The 20,449-nt window shown below is 37.1% G+C and overlaps 1 protein-coding gene across 1 annotated transcript in view; it reads left to right on the top strand.

Moving 5' to 3' along the window:
• Nucleotides 1–20,449, top strand: part of abhd17c (abhydrolase domain containing 17C, depalmitoylase) — a 59,706-nt gene that overhangs the window by 21,788 nt on the left and 17,469 nt on the right. Inside the window, exon 2 of the mRNA XM_065249446.2 lies at nt 9,783–9,962. Within this exon, the coding sequence (XP_065105518.1) occupies nt 9,783–9,962 (180 nt within the window). The remainder of the gene's footprint in view (nt 1–9,782; nt 9,963–20,449) is intronic.

Genomic DNA, 20,449 nt, shown 5'->3' with positions numbered 1-20,449 from the left:
CGCAGTTTTAAGTTAAGTGATTTTAAGTCGTTGACAACAGTGCTATACGCGCTATATACCTGTTTCTGTTTAAGAGGTGCGTGCAAGCCGCGTATCCGCTTATATAAGAGCGCTTGTGTCTTGTCACCTTTTTCACCCCTGATGAGTTTGCACCTCTGGAGACAGGACGCTTCACTATTACTCAAGGAAATGGACAGCATTTGCACGAACACTATCATTTTGTCTTCTTTTATTTTCACTTCTTTCAAGAACAGAAAGTTGTGGAGCATTTTCTTCACCATAATGATTGATTCATGTTCTTTGTTTTCTTGATGTTTGTTCTAAACTTTGTCTGCAATTTTTTAATCTACTGTAAATGTCCCAAATCAGTGTTGCCCTAACAGCCTGGTAGAGTAATAATTTAAATAAGAAATCATTTGTATTGCAAATGTGTCGAACACGGACATCTGCACGTAGCTGCGGATGTCCGTGTTCGTTCACGATCAAATATCGTCACATCAAACACCCCTAGGGCATATACAGTATATGTTGAATAGGGCTGGGTATTGATTCAGATGTTCCAGATCGATTTGATTTCGATTCTCGATTCAAATTACATTTCCGGTTCTCGGGTTCGGTTTTTATACTTGATTCTCGATTCAACTCAATGAATATAGATTTAATACAAATTAGGGCTGCACGATTAATCGAAAAAGAATCACGGTCTCGATTCAAACATGTATGCGATCTTCATTTTAAATGACGGCGATTCACTTGCGTATACAGTATTTCCCTGTGTTCAGATTCTGCATTGATGAGCTGACGTATTTACATTACAATCCAAGATGCTATAATATCAGTCAAACTTGCTAACACACTCATATGGGGTAAAACCAAACCCTTTTAATTTACCAATCAGACCCGATCGTTTCTCTCCTCTCTCATCTCATTTGGGGCGTTCCGCTGTCACTCGCGTGACGTATAACAAGGCGGCAGACCTAAACAGTCGTTTACTTGGTGGATTTGGAGCGGCAATTTTCACAAAAAAGATAGGGAAAAACAAGCATAATTGTGGAAAATCCTGAGGGAAAAGGTGAAGATGCAACAACATTGGTTCACATGATTCACATTTTAGCAGGAATCATGCAGCCCTAATACAAATACTATATTAATAAAAAAGAAATTATAAAAATAAATTAAAAGCCGCAACACTGTCGTCGTCGTCTTGCTTGCGAAATCTAAAATGCTTCCATACCTCTGACTTTTTATGTGAAGGTGGCATCAACGTCGATGAAGCACCTGAAACTGCCATTTTAAGCACTGAATGAATGTATGACAGGCTCGCCTCTCGCTCCTTGGTAACATCGCGCAAGGCAAAAAAGAGGGTGACATCTAGTGAAGAAGACTAGTAATTAGATTAAACTCCCAAAAGTGCTGTTCCGCCATACAATATAGTTCCTCTTTTAAATCCGCTTAAAAAAGCGCTACATTTTATTTTGTACCACCAAACTTGCTTGTATAACTACTCATCTTAAATAGGAAAAACGTTGATGTGTTTGGTCACTTCTAACTTTATCTCTGAGTGGTACCATTGAATGAATGGGGCTAAGCTAAATGCTATCAAAGTGTCGCAGTGCACCCCAGCGCTTACGTGCACGCACTAAGATGATAGAGGGATGTATCAACTCTTCTTAGTTAAGGTAATAACATATTTTAATATTGAAAATGAGTAGACTATTCCTTTAACGTTAATCTTACGTTCAATGCTATCGAAGTGTCGCAGCGTGCCCCAGCGCTTACGTGCACGCACTAAGATGATAGAGGGATGTATCAACTCTTCTTAGAGGCTGTTTACACTTGGCATTAACATGCGTTTTCATCGATCGGATCACAAGTGGACGAGAGAGACACATTACGTTTACACCTGGTATTTAAATCCGTCTCTTTTGTCCACTTTCGACCGCATCTGTCCTGAATACTGTGAGGGGGTGGTCTGTGAGACGGTGGGCGAGTCTCTCTGCTGTCATTCAAACCCGAGCGGGAGTAATTATGAGTTTATATGGACGCAAACTAATATTATGTCGGAGTCCACTGCTTGTTTAGCAAGTATACATGCTGCACAGTGTTTTGTACGTTTATATGTTGGAGCTTTCTCTGAATTTTCAGCGCAATTGATGAAATAGGATCGCGCAACTTTCACACGCTTTCAAAACGAAACTACGGAGATCAGCCGCTTTAGTTGTATCAATGAAAGGCTAAAAATAGCGCTGTTCACCGTATGTTTACGCCAGAAGTCAAAAAAAGACGTAAAACTTGTGTTTAATACCTCAGATTAGATAAATGGGCGGAGAGAAGGCGGTCGCGTGTGGCTGTTCAAACGCATTCAACCACATTGCGTTCCGCAACTCCAAAGCGATCCGATCGAAAGTGGTTTCGACTACCTCTGGATGTGGTTGAAAGTGGTCGAAAGTGGACGAGCTCAAAACGTTTTGAACACCGTTTACACCTGGCATTAACGTCGTCCACTTGTGATCCGATCGACGAAAACGCATGTTAATGCCAAGTGTAAACAGCCTCTTAGTTAAGGTAATAACATATTTTAATATTGAAAATGAGTAGACTATTCCTTTAACGTTAATCTTACGTTCAATGTTTGCGGAAATAAATATGAAAAAAAAACGATTCTTCTCTTTTGAGAATCGATTTTGAATCAACCACGGTAAAAAAAAAAAATTTATCGAAAAATCTGTTTTTTGCCCAGCCCTAATGGTGAAGCATAGGTGTTATGAAAGAGTTTTAATATGGATGATTTGAATTTACCCTCCCCCAAAAAAATAAGTCAAAGCAGGACACCAAGCTAGTTCTGCAACTAATTTCTGAAATAAAGAGCTTTACACCTTCATTACACACACCAGTGCTTGCTTAACATATGCATACCCAAATGATTCGTAATGCATATGGATCACCTAAGAAATTGTAAGGCATAGACTTCCCATTGATAACCCAGTAGAGTATTTTCAGGGAGAGAAAGAGAAACCTTATTTTCAGGGACCTTTTGGGTTTGGCAACAACATGTGGATTTCAGCCCATAAGCCATCTGTAAATGTTTGTTTTGGCAGAAGGATGCTTTCAGGAAACAGATTACTGCGTGTGGTGTTCGTCTTCTGCAGAATCGCAAAACTTCAATGTTTGTTCGTAATCAGGTTCGCATATTGTTAAAGCTCAGGGAAAACCCTGAATCACTTGCGAGCGGTTTGTGCTGCTTCGGCCATAAATCCAGAAATTTGTGTCCTGTTATTTCCAGTTGTACCAACGCTTGTTTTGACAAGCCATTTCTCATTGCATTAATTCAGGCTAAGGAAACACAGAATTGGCATTAACTTGTGTGTTTTTGCGTGTGTGCACTTGTTTGTTTTCAGTAGTTTTCCACTTAGGAGGAAAGGGGATGCTTGTGCTAAACACAGTGTTTGTCTTGGATCCAAGAGTTTTCCCTCTTTTCCGGACTTGATTTGTGATCAATCTGTTATTCTAATTTATGGAAACGGATTTGTTTGGGTGAAGCTTCAGGTATCACACGTCTTTCCTCAAATGGCTGCATGTTTGATATCAGGAAGGTGTCATTCGTTTTCCTTTGCCAAACCAGTGGACACTATTGCTTACCCATACTAACGCAGACTATTTATAGACTCGTACAGGTGTCCTGAAGTCCAGTTCAAATACCAATCAAAGTTTATTCAACTTTGGCCTTGATACATTTCATATTGCCATAAGAGGAGCGTTGTTGAACCTTGTTTTAGGTCCTTTATCTAGCTACATTTGTTTTGAATTTTTCAATCATGGGCAGGCGCTTGGCATTCACTTGCAGTATCTGTGGTATGCAGTGTTTTTCTTTAAATGCAACATCATGTCCCTTCTTTCAGATCTCTGGACATTTTTGCAATAGTGCTGTTGACTACTGCTTGTTTTGTTCTAGAGGAACGTAAATATTATTATTGCTTTTTATTTATTAGGCTATGTCTTATTCTGCAACCTCATCAGAGCATAATTTTTCTCTGTTGATCTTTATGGTGGATCTGTAAAAACACTGCTTTTACCTAGAGCCCGACCGATATGCATTTTTTGGGGCCGATGCCGATACAGATATTAGGGAGTAAAAAAACACCGATAACGATATATCGGCCGATATTCTTTATGTGTATATTATAGTACAGTACACATATACTACAGTATATACTACAGCAGGCTACTGTACATATAATACACTATATACATTAACAGAATATACTATATATAAATACTTTTTTTGCAATGATCACTCACAAATGTGGTGACAAAGATATGTAACATAGGCAGGTGTGTTTTACAAATAAACTTTATTATCCAAAATGATTCTGATATAAGTGCACAAAACAGTAAACTTGACTAATTATAAATAACTTTAAAACACAAACAAAACAAAATACATATAACTTAAATGATTGTCAGTTTTGACGAGAATAATGTTATATTGGGCTTATTTTGAAAATGGAAACTTATAAAGTCATTGTTTATTAGCTTTACAATAAGTTATGTACTTCACAAATTAATTAGAAACTTACCGTTAAGACGACAATGCTTGACTTGCTGACAACATAATGATGTAGGCTTATGTTTAATGTACTGCACAACGTTTTTATAACACGAACCCACAGTGTTCTGCCGGGACTTTAAACTTTTATAAAACTAAAGCGTCTGCTCTCCGCCTCTTTAATTTAGCGAGGGTGTAAAGTTGTGCGAGCTTATTTAATCAATTGCTTTGAAATGAGCATGTTCAGTAACAGCACAAGCAGCTGTACTTCCACAGACTGCACGTCAGTTTAAGCGCGTCCTTTCTCCGCCTCGCTTCATTTCTTCCGCTTGCGTTTTAAACATCTCGCAATTGGACAAAAGAGACGGATTAACAACACCAAATGTAAACCGGAATGTGTCTTTCTCGCCCACTTATAATCCAATCGACCAAAGCGCGTCTTAATACCAGGTAAAATGTTGTGAAGAAACCGCGTGACTGCCGCCACCTGAACTGAGAGACTGACTGAAGTGAAGGGGGTGGGGGATTGGCTGGTGTCACTACAGTGAGTGACCTGGGTCACCATTAGCAACCAGTAGGGCGCACTCTTCTGGACAAACAAGTACTTACATCTTTCAAAAGCATTTAATGTCTTCTGTGAGGAACGTTCATATCGGCTTCATATCTGCGGCTTATACGCCGATACAGATATATCTGCGACAGGCTCATATCGGCCGATAAAATCGGCAAAACGATAAATCGGTCGGGCTCTACTTTTACCCATTCTTAAGAAGATACCTGCAGAACCTTAGCTGTCCCCGAGGTTCTTTGTAACTTGTTTGAGGACTTTTGTAAGTGTTTGTAAGACACTTGCTCGTAGGGAACAGCGACAGTGCCAACATCTTCATCCTCTTTTAAGGATGTTGTTAACATCAATTCTTAAAGTGATCCCAGTACAATTAAAGCTGTAATGCTCTTTGTGCTCTCAAAGTCAAGCAGTTGTGACATAAATTTTGTATTTTGGATCCATAACTTGACTATCTTTGTTCATTTAACTTATTGACTTGCAAAAACCATCAGCTTAAAAATTCAAGTGCACTTAACTTAAAATGATCAGTTCAAAATGCTGTGAGGAATACCCTCAAGCCCTTACACCTGAACATTTTGAATGATTTAATTTTGGTCAAAAAATAACAACTGATGGGACTAGGGATGCTAAACAATTAATCGCGATTAATCGTTAGCAGAAAAAAGTTTTTGTTTACATCACATATGTGTGTAAACTGTGTATAATAAATATGTATATATATAAATATGAACACATTCATGTATAATTTTAAGAAAAAAAAGTATATATTAATTATTTATATTTAATATAAATTATACATAAATATACAAATGTAAACATTTCTAAAACATATACCTGCATGTGTGTACATTTATTTATACAAAGTTATTATACACAGTTCACACACACACACATATATGATGTAAACAAAAACTTTTATTCTGCTAACGATTAATCGCGATTAATCGTTAAGCATCCCTAGATGGGACATATAAACAGCAAAATTTCTTTAGTTTTCTCTTGTAGCATTATTGATGTTTTTGTTGTAAATTATAGTTTTTGTGAAGTCACTGTTCAAGTGATCAGTAGCTGCCCAGTCTCACAAAATTACGTACTTATATTTAATTTCAATCATTTTTTTTATTCTTTTTCGTGATACTGTCACGAATTTCACGATTTTCATTTTTTCATCATATTACGAATTTCTGTTTGTGTGTTATTGTCACGTATTGATTACTCAACAGCTTTTTCCTTTTTCAAACCATTGTTGCTTTAGTTTAGGGTATTGTTGTCACGATACCAAAATTATTGGTTTGATACCGATACTATGCCAATGGTTTCGATTCCGATACTTTTTCTGAAAAGGGAGAAACACTCTCAAATCTCATTGCTGTGCTTTATATTTAAAACTGGACAACATTCTAATCATATAACACACTAATAAATGAACATATGAACAGCAGATATATTAAACATTTAAGCAAAATATAAAATATATCAAAATTTAAAGAATAAATTAGAGCAATGGCATTCAAGGTAAAAAAAGAATAATTTTAGCAGCATTATCTTAGTTTTTCTCTAGTGAGCATTAGCATAGTAAAAAAAGATAAACAAGTACTTAAACAAATGCATTGCTTTTTGTTTGTTAATGTTAATACATTAACATTTATATGATAAACAGATTATAGTGTAAATGTGAAAATATACCTCACTGAACGACATGAGGGCTAATAAATGACGTGTTTTTGTGAACTTAAAGCACAACAGTATCTGGGTTCATTTACTTTTTACCACAGTAAAAGTATTTTCTTGTCAGCTAAAATGCTGTCTAATTTCCTAAGTCTGATAACTGTGAGGCGATTGTATTAACTTGGATCATTACAGGCAAAACGTGACAACACGCATATCAACAACAATTTGGTAAGTCTAGAATTAATACATTGGGATGATTATCAATCTCTTCGTCGTTCTGTAGCAACGCATATTTGGCTTACTTCACTTGTGTCCTTCGGGTTCGCATGTTTATTTGACTCACATCCGAAAAAACCTCCACACAGCAAGGCTGCTTGGCTTTCTTGTACTGTTAAACCAGAGCGAACGAGGAGGCGGAGCACTGCATTCACTGCATTCACGTGCAATGTGTGTGCGGCGCCGTTTAAAAGAAAAAGAGAGAGCGCGAGAATGCGCAGCTGGTGTTTGCAGAGTTACTTAAAAAACAACTCGCAGCTCGTCTCGGAGTATCGACGTGGGACACGAGTATTGGAATATCGATAATTTTGACAACACTAGTTTTGGGTTAGATTTTTTTGGAGGAAAATAGATGATAGGATTAATATTCGTTTAGCCAAGACTTATTTATGTTGCCGAATGTAAATGGAACGGTTAACAAATTCACTTTCCGATTAGAGAAGTCACCCGGTGTAAAAAGGCCCTGTTCTGAGAATGTTAATAAATTTCATTAAGTAATGTGAAATAAATATAGTAAAAAGGAAGTTTTGAAAATGAAACTTATGCAATGGTGATAAAATTGGCAAAATTAAGAAAATGAAGAGAAAAGTTTTTATTCAGCCTTTTAATTTTATTCAGCTTTGGTCAAGATTTTACCTTTCGGTGCATCCCTAGTGATAATTGTTTCCTTTGGTATGTATGCACCATATTAAACTTATTGTATTTCTCTCCACTATAATGAAGATACATGTGAACAGTGCAGTTTTTTTTTTGTGTGCTGCTGTGGAGATTTCGGTTTATTCATTAATTGACATAGTCAGTCCTGAAACCTTTTATTACACCTTATTATATAAAGGGATAGTTTGCCCAAAAATCCTCATGTTGTTCTAAAACTGTAAATTTCTTTTTTTTCTTATAAACACAAAAGAAGATATTCAGATAAGTGATCGTAAGCACACAGCTGATTGTAACCATCAACTTTCATAGTTGGAAAAACAAATATGCTGGAGTTCAATGGGTACTGTCAACAGAGTGCTTTCCATCATTTATCAAAATATATTATTTTTGTTCATCAAAATAAAAAAACAGGTTTAGAATAACATGAGGGTGAGTAAATGATGACACGTTTATAAATCTTTGGATGAACTATCCCTATAAGTGTCAATTTACAGTCTATGTGGCACCAAGTTACAGTCCTTCCAGAAAAACGCAGAGTTTTTTTGTGATTGTTGCGGGCAAAAATCCTCGATTTTGCGGCACGTTTTCTTAAAAAATGCGATGGAATATGCGGGATATTTGCGCAAATTGTGGAACTTGCAAAAACTGCGGAAACTTGCAAAAGCTGCAATGATGTTCACGTCACATAATCACGTCACTTCATTACTTTCCCATGGCAATAGAGGACAAGCCTCGCATATTTTGTGCGCGGAAATCTGTAATTAATGTGGTGAAAGTGCGTCGTTTTTGGAAAAAATGCAGCCCTGCATAAATATGCGGACTTTGGCTGATTATGCAATATATCGCGCGATCGCACAATCGCGTTTTTCTGGAGGGACTGAAGTTAAGTGAACCTAAATATATTGGTTGGGCAATATATCCTCCTGCTATTGGTTGGGCAAACGTATTGTTTAAGCTATTATTATGTCGGCCAGGACAATATGATCAAAGATTCAGAGCATTGTTTTAATAGTATCACATTGCTTTCACTTTTCCAAGAAATCATCATTTAAATTGCTTGCTCTGTTTTTACATTGTAATCATTTAAAAAATAACTTGTTCATTACGTGTAAAATGTTTAGATTTAAGGCACAGTTTACATAAAAATCCAGATAATTTCAGTCCAACATTCTAAAAGTTTTGGAGATGGGTTACCTTGATGCTGTGTGTTGTCTACAACCCTATTTTGAATGATCTCATCTCTGAAAAACATGATTTTGGGGCCGAATTTCAGACCACCTATCGCATAACTGCCTGCTTGTTTACAACAGGAGTTTCCACTACAACTTCTCACTCTTCATTGTTTGTGTGTTTGTGAGATTAAGACCGTATGTTTTGAAACTTGATAAAATCTTGGCAAAGCTCTCACCATGGCAGCTTAAGTTCAGAAACTTGTGTAGTCAACAAACTCCATGGCACGCTCTCTACCTCCGTTTGTGCGTGACTTCCAATTCTCTACCTCGTGTCATCCGGCCCTGGGCTAGCTTTTTGTAAAACAAAGCCTGATCTCAGGTCTGACATCAAACACGTTTCCTTTTGTCTGTGACTCCTGTGCATACCTCATAGGCACTGCCTTGGCTAATCAGGTGTCAGGCTTCCAGCCCGACTGCAAAGCCTGCCAAGAAAGTCACAGAACAAAAACCTAAAGAGCATACCGGGAGTTTTTTCTTCTTTATCTAACCCCTCTAGCATTTTACTTGCGCGCATCTTAAAGTGTCTAATAAAACTCGGTAGCTCTGAGACACCTGACAGTTCTTTATGCAGTCTGGAAGTTTATATTCTTGCTTTTGGTTTATTTCATATGTCAATTTGTATTGGTTTTTCCAATCCGTTTGTGTTTTGCAATAATATACCTTGATGAAAAATGTGTTTTGTTACATCAGAATGTGCTATAGACGCACAAGCGCCAAATTGCAAAATTAAGCCACATGCACCAGATTTGCACCACATTTGAGTATAAAGTTAAAGTACTGATAAGCAATGAGATCATAACACGTCAATTATCTTTTTTCCCCTGTTCTGAAGGTATGGAGTGACTCCGGAGAACATTATCCTGTACGGTCAGAGTATAGGCACTGTGCCTACGGTGGATCTGGCCTCCCGGTATGAGTGTGCCGCAGTCATCCTGCATTCCCCCCTTATGTCTGGCTTGCGCGTTGCCTTCCCTGACACCCGCAAAACCTACTGCTTTGATGCTTTCCCAAGGTAAGACCTAAATATCAGTGACTTACAACTATCAAATTCAATCACCTGATATTTAGGAATGAAAAGTTTCATCAGGCCATTTTGACTTTTTATCTCTCTTTGTAGATCAGGGCTGTCATTGATAAAACTAATGTGGCTTATTTCCGCGTATTTCATTAGTTTCATTTTGTGCGTGTGTGTAAGTTGCGCAATCTGATTTCATCATTTGCGCTGAAATATTATATATATTCATGTACAAAACAATGTGCAGCATGTTTACTTGCAACACAAGCAGCGGACTCCGACATAATATTAGTTTGCGGCAATTTAAACCCATCATTACTCCCCCTTGCGTTTAAAGGACAGCAGAGGGACTAGCCCACATTCTCCACAGACCACCCCTTAAAGTAATCAGGACAGAAGTGGTCGAAAGTGGACAAAGAGATGGATTTGAATACCAGGTGTAAATTGTTGGCCACGATTCAGATCAGCCTTCCGTTAAGTGTTAACGCTTTCGCCCCATGCGAATGTACTGTCAGAGAGTTGTGATATGCACCTGAGATATGACAGAAAGGGAGGGGAGGGGCAGCAACAAGTGAGAGTTAACTGGATGTGATGTAATTGTCTGCACATTATATTAATAATTATATTTAAGTTGTATAGTCATGCCAGTGCAACCTTAAATAAAAAGTAGTCGCACAGGTAGGAAAAATACTTGCAAAATGCGACTATTTACTCGCAGTCTGGAGCCTTGAATAATTGTTAGTTACAGCCCTACTAGAGTTACTGCTGATATTTTAAAGGCACACTGCCGAACGTTTTGCCAAATAGGGGGCGCTAGACAAGTATTTTTCACGTCTAGCGCCCCTAGAGGCCACAAAGCGAATGCTGGCCCATTATTGATCCTCATTCTTCCTTTTATTCTGTCACTCTCCTGTTTTCTCTTTCTGGCCTCCATCGACAAAACCTTGGATTTCTTTTTCTTAGTTGCTGCTTCGGCCATGACAAATACAACAGGAAAATAAATATTTTCGCTCTCACGTCCAAACTTGAAGAAGTGGAGAAAATGACGTATGCCGTAAAGCAGTCAATATTTTTTAGTTCTTTTTGTGCTCTGGTTACTACCCGAAACCCCAAGTTTAAAAGTACGAGTAAAAGCGATACCGACCCCAAAAGGCTGTGGTAGACATGCCATTCAACTTATTTTAAGTCGATGTACCATCACAAGGGTCTTGAAAATATATTATGAAGGTTGAAAAACTACAAAGTGTCACTTTAAATAATTATTTAATAATAGCATTAGCACATTTCTATGTTTAACTTCAAAAACTTTATTTTTCATCAGTTTTAAAGTTTTTATCAGTAGTATTTTGCAAATATATTGTTATTGCATCTTCATCTGGTAATTTTCTTTTTGAAGGCACATAAAACTGTCCATTTTGCATGAGTTCTCAGTTTTCTGATATATTGTAGTGTGTAATGGTAAGATAAATATTTTATTATGCACACTACATTCCATCCATTTTGCAGCACTTTTATGCAAAGTGATTTACAGTGCATAACAATGTATAAATTATATCAGTATGTGTATTCCTAGGATCGAACCCATAACATTTTATGTTGCTAACGCAAAAGTCTACCATTGAGCTACAGGAACAGATGTGATTTTGTCCTTCCTGGGTTTATTGGCTTTGTTGAAGTTCCGTCACTTATAGAACAGTATAAGTTTAATCGAGACTTCAGAGTCAGTGATGCAAATTTTTATAAGGCAGAGTGACACGGTTACATCCACCAAACCTCATCCCCCATTCATGCTTACATCTCCCATACTTTATATCTCATCTCTCCCTTCACTCTTTCCATTTGTACAGTTTATTATTACCTCTGCATGCACTTTTGGAAGAAAATGTAATAACGCAGAAAATGGCTTGCGTTTCATCGCGCCTAGCTAGGAAGTACTGAAAGGGAAGACATTTGCTCTCTCCTATCTGTGATGCTTTCATGGGTTGATGCAACGCAAGTGTTTCACAGCTGTAGCCATTTGCTTTGGTACCTGAATGTAAAATATCTGCAGGTGCTGAGAACTAAGAGGAAAATGGAGAATTTGAAGTTTGCATTTACATGTGTTTTATGAATTGTAGGTATGGAAATTGGGGTATAAGGTGCAGTTTGACTGTGTGATGGTGGTTTAAAAAGTAAAAATGTGACCCTGGGCCCCAAACCATGAGGGATAATTTTTTGAAATTGAGATGATTTAAAAAGCAGCTTTACATTTGATGTATGGTTTGTTAGGGTATGACAATATTTGGCAGAGGAACTATTTGACAATCTGGAATCGGAGGGTGCAAAAAAATTTAAATGTTGAGAAAATCGCTTTGTAAATTTTAAAGTTGTCCAAATGAAGTCCTTAGAAAAACATTCAATTCAATTACATTTTATTTATACAGCGCTTTTCACAATTGTTAATTGTTTCAAAGCAGCTTTACATGAGTAGATGTAAGTGAAAACACAGAACGGTTAACTGATTAAACTGGTTCAGCTGGTGGTCGTTGGTCGTGTATCGGCTGGGCATCACGTTGAAGGACAGCCAGTAGATCAGTGGCGTGATGACCTTCACAGCTGCAGGAACTGGGTCTGTTTGTCTCATTGTCCTTAGGGTCAAAGACGAGACAGGGAGAGAAAAACAGAATTCTATTAGCGTAGGGGCCGTTCGCATGTAATGCAAGTGTCATAAAGTATTGTGGTTTAAAATCCGCTCTGTTCCAGACAGGCTACCTATTGCGGCATAAGTATATAACCCATATGAGGTATGTGAGTGCTTTGTTCTAGACAAACTAACTATTGCAGAATAAGTACATTTATTGGACATTTTATGTGAATGCTTTGTTAAAGAAGAATGTCTTAAGTTTAGCTTTAAATTGATCGACTGTGTCTGATACTCGAAAATTATTTGGTAAATCATTCCAGAGCTTAGGGGCTAAGTAGGAGAAGGATCTACCACCTTTAGACACTTTTGATATTCTAGGGATAATTAAGTGGCCAGATGTTTGTGATCGCAGTGTACGTGGTGGATTTTATTCTGATAGTAATAATAAATATATTTTTGATATAATATTGACAAAATATCTTCATGGAACTTTATATTTACTTAATATAATGTATTGTTGGCTATTGCTACAAAAAATAATCAATGTATTTATGTAAGTAAATACATTTTGAGGAAGTAAAAATGATGACAGGGCAAACATATCTGATCTGCTAATATGACTGTATCAGTACAAAATATTTTTTGTTTACCTCTTCACTGTTATTATAAAATGCAATGATTTAATTATATAAGATAAATTGAAGAAAAAAGATCATATGTCGAAGGTAACTTTCACATGATATCCCTGTCTTTATGTAACAAGTGCAGAATTAACATTCATATGTAGGTGCACAGTACAGGCACATCTCTTGCAGTCTCTTGCACTGACTGTAAAGGGTGTTTCACACAGTACGCAGCAGTCGACAGTGTCTAGTTCATTTTCAATAGGGGACATGCAGTTAAATGTGGGGGGTTACAGAGGTGGAGCGGTATCGTTCCCCACGCCTTGTCCTTTCCGCGGACACGGCTCTTCACGGCAATCGCCGTTGAAGATAAATGTATTTGCAATAAATGCTTCACAAAATGCTTCCACTACACGAAAAAGCTGTAACTGTGTGGCGATTCTGCTGTGTACTGTATGAAACGCTCTTAAAGGTGACACAGAATGATTGAATGGGGTATTTATCCTTGTTATGTGATGTGACGTGTAGACAACATTATTTTGGTTGTGTCTGTTATACCTTAGAAGCTTCCTAAAAACTATATTAGTGTGGGGAATTTTAAACGTGTGGTTTTGGACCTATTTGGCGTCCCTTCGGGGTTAACTGGCAACCTCATTATGAAATGCAAGCACAGGATGATTGGTTGCCTTTGTTGCCACTCAAAACAATGTAAACTTTGCCGTCTTCAGAATAGAGGTCTACACGGGTCCAAAAATTCCTACCCAAACCCGATCAGACCTGTAAATGTGCTACATTGAACCAACCCGGACCCGTCTGTTGTTTTGAAAGCTGGACCCGGAACCGACCCGGACCCATCTATTATTTAAAAGCTGGACCCGGATCCGACGCGGACCCGTCTATTTTTTTAATTCTGGACCTGAACCCGTCCGGGAAGACACAGACCTGACCGGCAAATATTCTTTAGCTAAATGTTATTGATAAGTCAATAAACAAGTAGCGAAAATTAAACTTTTTGTCTTACCCATAGAAGTTAGTCTTCTCCCTCCTTGTACCTGACTGTGTGATGCACAATCCTTATTTCCAAGAAAGTTCCATCCCTGTTATTCCTCTCTTGACGATTGAAATGTGTAATGCTTATTCCAGCGTTAAAAGTCCACTTTACAGTCATGGTGATTAATAACGCAGTTTTACATTTGTTGTGTATCGGGTCAACTTGCTTAATAATGTTTGCCCATTTGGATTATAATAACGATTGCTTGTTCAGTGCCATGGCTGCTTTCGTTAGCTTTGCTTCTTTGCTATCATCTCTGTGATTTTTGAGCAGAGTTGCGAAAACTTTAGATATAACAGCAAGACACTCAATTTATAATATTATTATAAAAATTAGAGAAGTCAGTGCAAAATGCGCGGTACGGCGGAATAGGTCCCGCCTTCTAAATAAAAGAGCCAATTGTCAAAGGTAAAGTCATTGCGTCTTACTGCAGAAGCTCCTGACTGGTAGCCAGAGAAACATTAAAAGAGCACATGCGCGTTAGCTGCCTGGTTGGAGCAACCAAATTTAAACTTTTTAACGCAATTTTAGCGTCATAGAAAAAATGTATGCTATGCAACAGTTCATCTAAGTTTTTGTTGCTGTTTTTGAAATATTTTATTTAAATGTGAGTGTGTGTTCTCAGAGTCCGATCGACCTCGGGTATTACCCACAATGTTAAACAGACCCGGGACCCGAAGTAATAGATTGAGACCCGACCCGGACCCGGCTGATCATTTAAAATATAGACCTGAACCCGTACAGGTCCCGGGTCGGGTCCCGGGTCTTCGGGTCTTCCGTGTAGACCTCTACTTCAGAACACGGCCAGACCAGAATTTTACCTCGGAACGCGACTCGCCATTTCGCCTTCAACTTTGCAAACACTGCTCTAATTTACTTCCGTTGGAAGCGAGAGGCCGGATGTATGAAAATTTTTTGAAGGGGAGGGAATTGAACGAGAGTGGGGGGGCAGTGAGATGCATTTTACGTAATACACTAGTCAACATTTGAAGTGAAAATAAAGTTAATCAAAGTTGTCCTAAGACTAGAACAAGACAAGGTCTTGGGTATTGGTTTTAAGACAACTTTTATGAAGGTTTTGATCCACTTCAAATATATCGTATATATATCCGTTATTCAGATTGGGCCATTTTTTGGCAGGCATTTCTAAAGGAGGAATTTCTATGAAACTGAGATGTTCAGAATGTCTAGCACTTTTCGTATGTTCGTGAATGCGGGTAGACTACCGTTATTCAACTAAGACAAGGTAAAAACATTTTTTCATTCTCTGTCACCTTTAAGTCAATGAGTTTATGGAAACTAAAGTTTTTCTTCACGTTGTCAATTATAAATCTCCCGCTAAGTGGCTTCAAAAAAAAGTGCGCACTTGACAGCAGGTGTGTTTTGCTTGTATGTGTTGTCATGAACTTACATATGCGTAATTGCTCTTAAAAGCCACTCCTGTAAATGATTACGAAACTCTGAAACGCTTGAATCGCTTTGTACTGTTATACTGCACAGCTTGAGACAGTCAGATTACATAGATTATGTTGAAGTATTCTTTGTAAAATCTTAAATTCTTTTCAGCACCTGTCAAGATAGTTGACACCCTTGACTGTTTCTGTGATCGTGCACTATATTTCTTTCAAAAGCTGTCTTTCTTTCCCTTGATCTTTAGATGAAACTAACGTGTCTGGCTGCTGAGATAAAACCTTGTGAAAAACAGCCACGGTGTTTACCTTTCGCGTGAGCAACAGAGGAGATCTATCTTCATTTCGCACTCACGTATATCAGTCATGATACAGTTACCCACTGTATAAGTTGGCACATAAACGTTTTTGCTTCAATCCTCTATTCTGGTTTTCAAATTTTTTGCTGCATCGTCCGTAGGCAGCTTTAAAGTCTCAAGCTGTCTATAAACATTCAGATTCAGACCCTTGAAATATGTGAGTCACAAGAAGATGTGTTGTGGAATGGTCTCCGCATCAGAATCATCATGGCAAGTGGTTGCACACGGCCAGGAAGTGTTGTTGTGTATCAGGAGACATTTAAAATGGATAGCAAGCGAGCTGGAAGCCACCAAGAAATGTTTTGCCAAAAAGAAAATGAAGTGGAAGAGTTGGACCAGTTTCGGAAAAGTTTAAACAGGAGAAATCGCAACAGTTTGAAGGATCCTACCTTAGATCCTCACGTGCAGAATGTGTTTATTATTGTGTTTTTTTATGTTTTATCATTTATTTACATAATCATCATAATCATTTTATAATCATTAGTTATTATCCATTTAATTATTGTTTGATTATTTAATATTATTTTATCATTATCAATTTCATTATTATCATTTTTATTATTACATTATTGTTTTTTATTCATTTATTCATTATTATATTTCTATATTTTATTATATCATTCATTAATTCATTGTATTTCTATATTTTATATGTCTCTTTGTGGTTCAGTTTCACATTTGGGAAGTTTCATAGAACTGTTCTGTCTGTGTGTAAACAAGATAGATAAAGAGAATGTTTATGAAAGCCCAAGGTCTAAGGGATGATGCAGCTGAGCAAATTTGGATATAACAAGTGCATGCTGTATTCCTGGGTAGACGGGGTAGACGAGGTGGACGAGGTTTGAACATTGAGGCATATGCAACTGAAACTAACTGTCCATCAATAAAACTCTGTTCTATTTTATCATCTAAAACCTCCGTCTCACGCCTCTGTTTACGACTCTGTTTATGCTCTCCTCTAGCAACGAATGATCAGCCCTGTATCTGACAGATGCTTTAACAAAGTAAACTTATATTTTCTGACGTGATCTGGTGTCCGGGGCTGGATCGTTATATTTTTTCTGTGGTGTGGAGACTAGATCTAACAGTTATGGCGTAGTCGGCAGGATAGAATAACATTTTTTAAACATTTTTGTTGTCTCTATCCGAACGAGGAGTCGGGATTTTCTCTCGCACATCCAGATGTAAATGTTTCCAGACCACTGGCTGCTGACTCCAAGCCGCGAGTGAAGACGGAGGGTTAACCACGGCTGGTCCGGTGTCCTCTCTCCTGACTCATCCACTTAAGCAAAAGCAAGAGTGAGTGTGTTCTGTTCTGACATTTTGGAAAATTCAGTACGTACTGTGTTGGTAGCTTGTCTACTGGTCAGATTATATTACTTTGATAATGGAGAAGTCAGAGACAGAGATCAAGCTAGATGATATAATTAAAAAGCTAGCTAAAACAACAGCTGAAAGAGCACTTTAAGATCAAACAAGAGGAAAAAGAAAAATTCAGTTGCTAAATATAACATCAAAGTACGTTGGGCGGTCTTTAGGTTCCCAAGACAAAGGTAAAAGTAAAGACATATCAAAGACGTATCTAAAGAGTTAAACAAAAGTGTAAAATTCAAAGAATGATAACCCGAGAATCGAAGCGTATCCCTTGGATTTTTGTCACTAATTGTCTAAATGTAGAAATTGAAAAGTGAAAATGTAAAATCAAGACAAACATAACAGAGATAAAAGAAGTTATGGAGGGAATGCTGAAGGGGTTATAAGATAGATAGTCAAATGTTAAAGGCTCAGTTTGAAAATAAACAAAAATCTAAAATGGCTTATGTTTAAGTTACAACTCTTTGTTGATCAAAAGCAAATTACGTCGGTTTTACTAGATTTTAAATGCATGCAACACTGGTAGTGACATCCAAACAACCAGTTTCAGATTGTGACACAGACAATGATGTTTGTTAAAGGGTAAATCATGTCCTTCGTGAGTTCAGATGAGTATTGTATTTTGGTTTTGCTACGTCTATGCTGTGCTTGGCAATGAAGATCTGCCTTTGTAAATGCCAGTTAGTATACCATGATCTATGCTATTTAATTGTACAATGTTTAAGGAAGTTAAGTTGCTTTTCGAAATTTGCCATGTATAAACATAACAGTTAAGGGACAAGTTTTTGATCGAATTCTTCCAAAATTCAAATTTGTGTTAAGATTACAGCTGCTATCAACTTTCTGATAAAAGGACTATTTTATTAAGCTCCACAAGAGCATAATACAACCACAGAATATTTTTCAAAAATTTTAATGGGTAAAATAAAAGTAAAGTGTTTCAACTCTCATTTTGTTAACTAAATAAAATATGCTCAGTAAATTTATGTTCAGATACGAATGGTGTGTGTGAAAGACAGTGTGCTGTTTTTCATAGAGTTGAGGGCTCAAAGTAAGTGTATGATGGTTAGAGTAAGTGGAGTAAGTTTATGATGGTCAAAGGAAGTAGGGAATGTTAAATCCAAGATCAGTTTTAACTGTTTGGAAGCTCTGAAAGAGATTTAATTTTCTTTATTGGTCAGAGATGGGTTCAGCATAGTTTCAGTCAATCTGTCATGAGCAGACAGGAAAAGTTTAAAGAAGTTCTTGGTGAAACTTTGAGTAGTGAACGTTTAACTGACGATAGAGCTAAAAGAGATGTTTGGACAAACCTTTAGGTTTGGTTTGATGTAGGAAGGTACAATAGTAAGTAGTTTGAAATGAAATTGCAAGTTGTAAATGAAGGATAAATGAAAGTGTTGAGAATCACTGAACGTTTGTGTGAGCGAAGGAGGGGGTTTGTGAAACGCTGTATCTGTTCTTCCAGCAATTGCTGAAGTAAAAACAAAACAATGATAAGCTTTTCTCTTCTCTCTTTAAAGCTTTGAGAGAGAGTGCTTATGTGCCTACTCTATTCTATATGTTAGGGTCCATATTTTAAGTACAAATTTTATTTTCTCATTGATAAAAAGCAGAGATAACAATCTTTCCATCTGATTTTCTTACAGAAGTTTCTCTAAAATCAGAAACGAAGCTTCATGTTACAGAAGCAACAGGAGAAAGTTTGAAATTTCTCAGAGAAACAAAGTGTTATGGCCTAGGCAGCAGCTTTGCTGTGCGGTACGCAGCTGTGAATTCTGTGTACGTCATGATGGCCAATCGAAATAACTTGAGTTTTATTTTGATATCTCTGTGTTAAAGTAAAATTTAAGGATAATTTAAACATTTAATCACCTGTCGAGAATAGGGGAAATGAGATGTGTGAGTGAGTGTCACGTGTCATTTATGTTGCTTAACCCTTTTCCAACAAACATATTTTAAACAGGGGTTCGTAACATAAATGGGGACTCATCCATGATGTTTAGATCTTCCTCTCATTTTTCAGTTAGTCCCACATGTAGTCACTGTTGCAGTGTAGTAGGTGACATTATTCAGCCATTACTTGGTTTGGATGTTTTGATTAATTTGAATGCAGATTTGCAGTTCAGAATTAAAATGTAATATGGCAGTTATGGATCATGGAAACTCACAGTTGATTATAGAGTAGCTAAGCAAACCAATAATACATTGATAAGATAAGACCTCTTGTGTCTGACTCATCAACAATTTTAAGCTTGATTAAACCGCAACACAAATGGTTTACAGTGTTTGATATGATTAATGGATTTTGGTCTATACCAATTGTAAAAGAAATTTCATCATTATTTGCTATTACAATTTAAGGTAAAAAAGATACCAGCAGTCTTTGTTAAAGACATTAAAGACATTTAAGACTTCAAAGACATTTGAAAGATTTAGATTTAACATCAGTCATCATTCAATATATTGATGATATTTTGATTTGTTCAGAAGACAAACCTGAACATGAGAGAGACGTCAGGCTGTTTGATTTCTTGTACAATAAAGAAGTAACAGAAGTAATCTTTGACCCAAATTCAAAGTGTATTGCAGGGTAAAAGACAAAACAACACCTAGTCGCTATGAGGTAATAATAATAAAAAAATAAAAAAATCTATTAACAACTATTCAAGAGCTGAGATCTCTTTCTTTCCTGGGTTTATGTAATTACAGTTGTAATTAGATTGAAGGGTAAGCAGAAAAATCACAACCCTTAAACAATTTGGTAATCCAAAGGCCCAAGACTCAGCTAACTAGACTCCTGAAGTTAAAATAGCTTTTGAGGGATTGAAAGAAGCCTTATGCGAAGCTCCTGCACTTGCATGATTAATCACAGAAAGTCTTTTACATTGTATGTAAACGAACAAAAGGGTTATATGACATCTGTTTTAATACAAGAAGATTGAAATAAGTCTGTACTGTATGGGTATTATTCAAAACAACAACTTGACTTTGTTTTACAAAGCTGGGGCCTTGTTTACGAGCGATTCAGGCAGTGTATTTGGCCTT

Source organism: Paramisgurnus dabryanus, chromosome 2, assembly GCF_030506205.2.
Source record: "Paramisgurnus dabryanus chromosome 2, PD_genome_1.1, whole genome shotgun sequence".
Taxonomy (NCBI): Eukaryota; Metazoa; Chordata; class Actinopteri; order Cypriniformes; family Cobitidae; genus Paramisgurnus; species Paramisgurnus dabryanus.
Note: the sequence above shows the minus strand (reverse complement) of the source record. Positions and strands in the feature narration are given on the sequence as shown.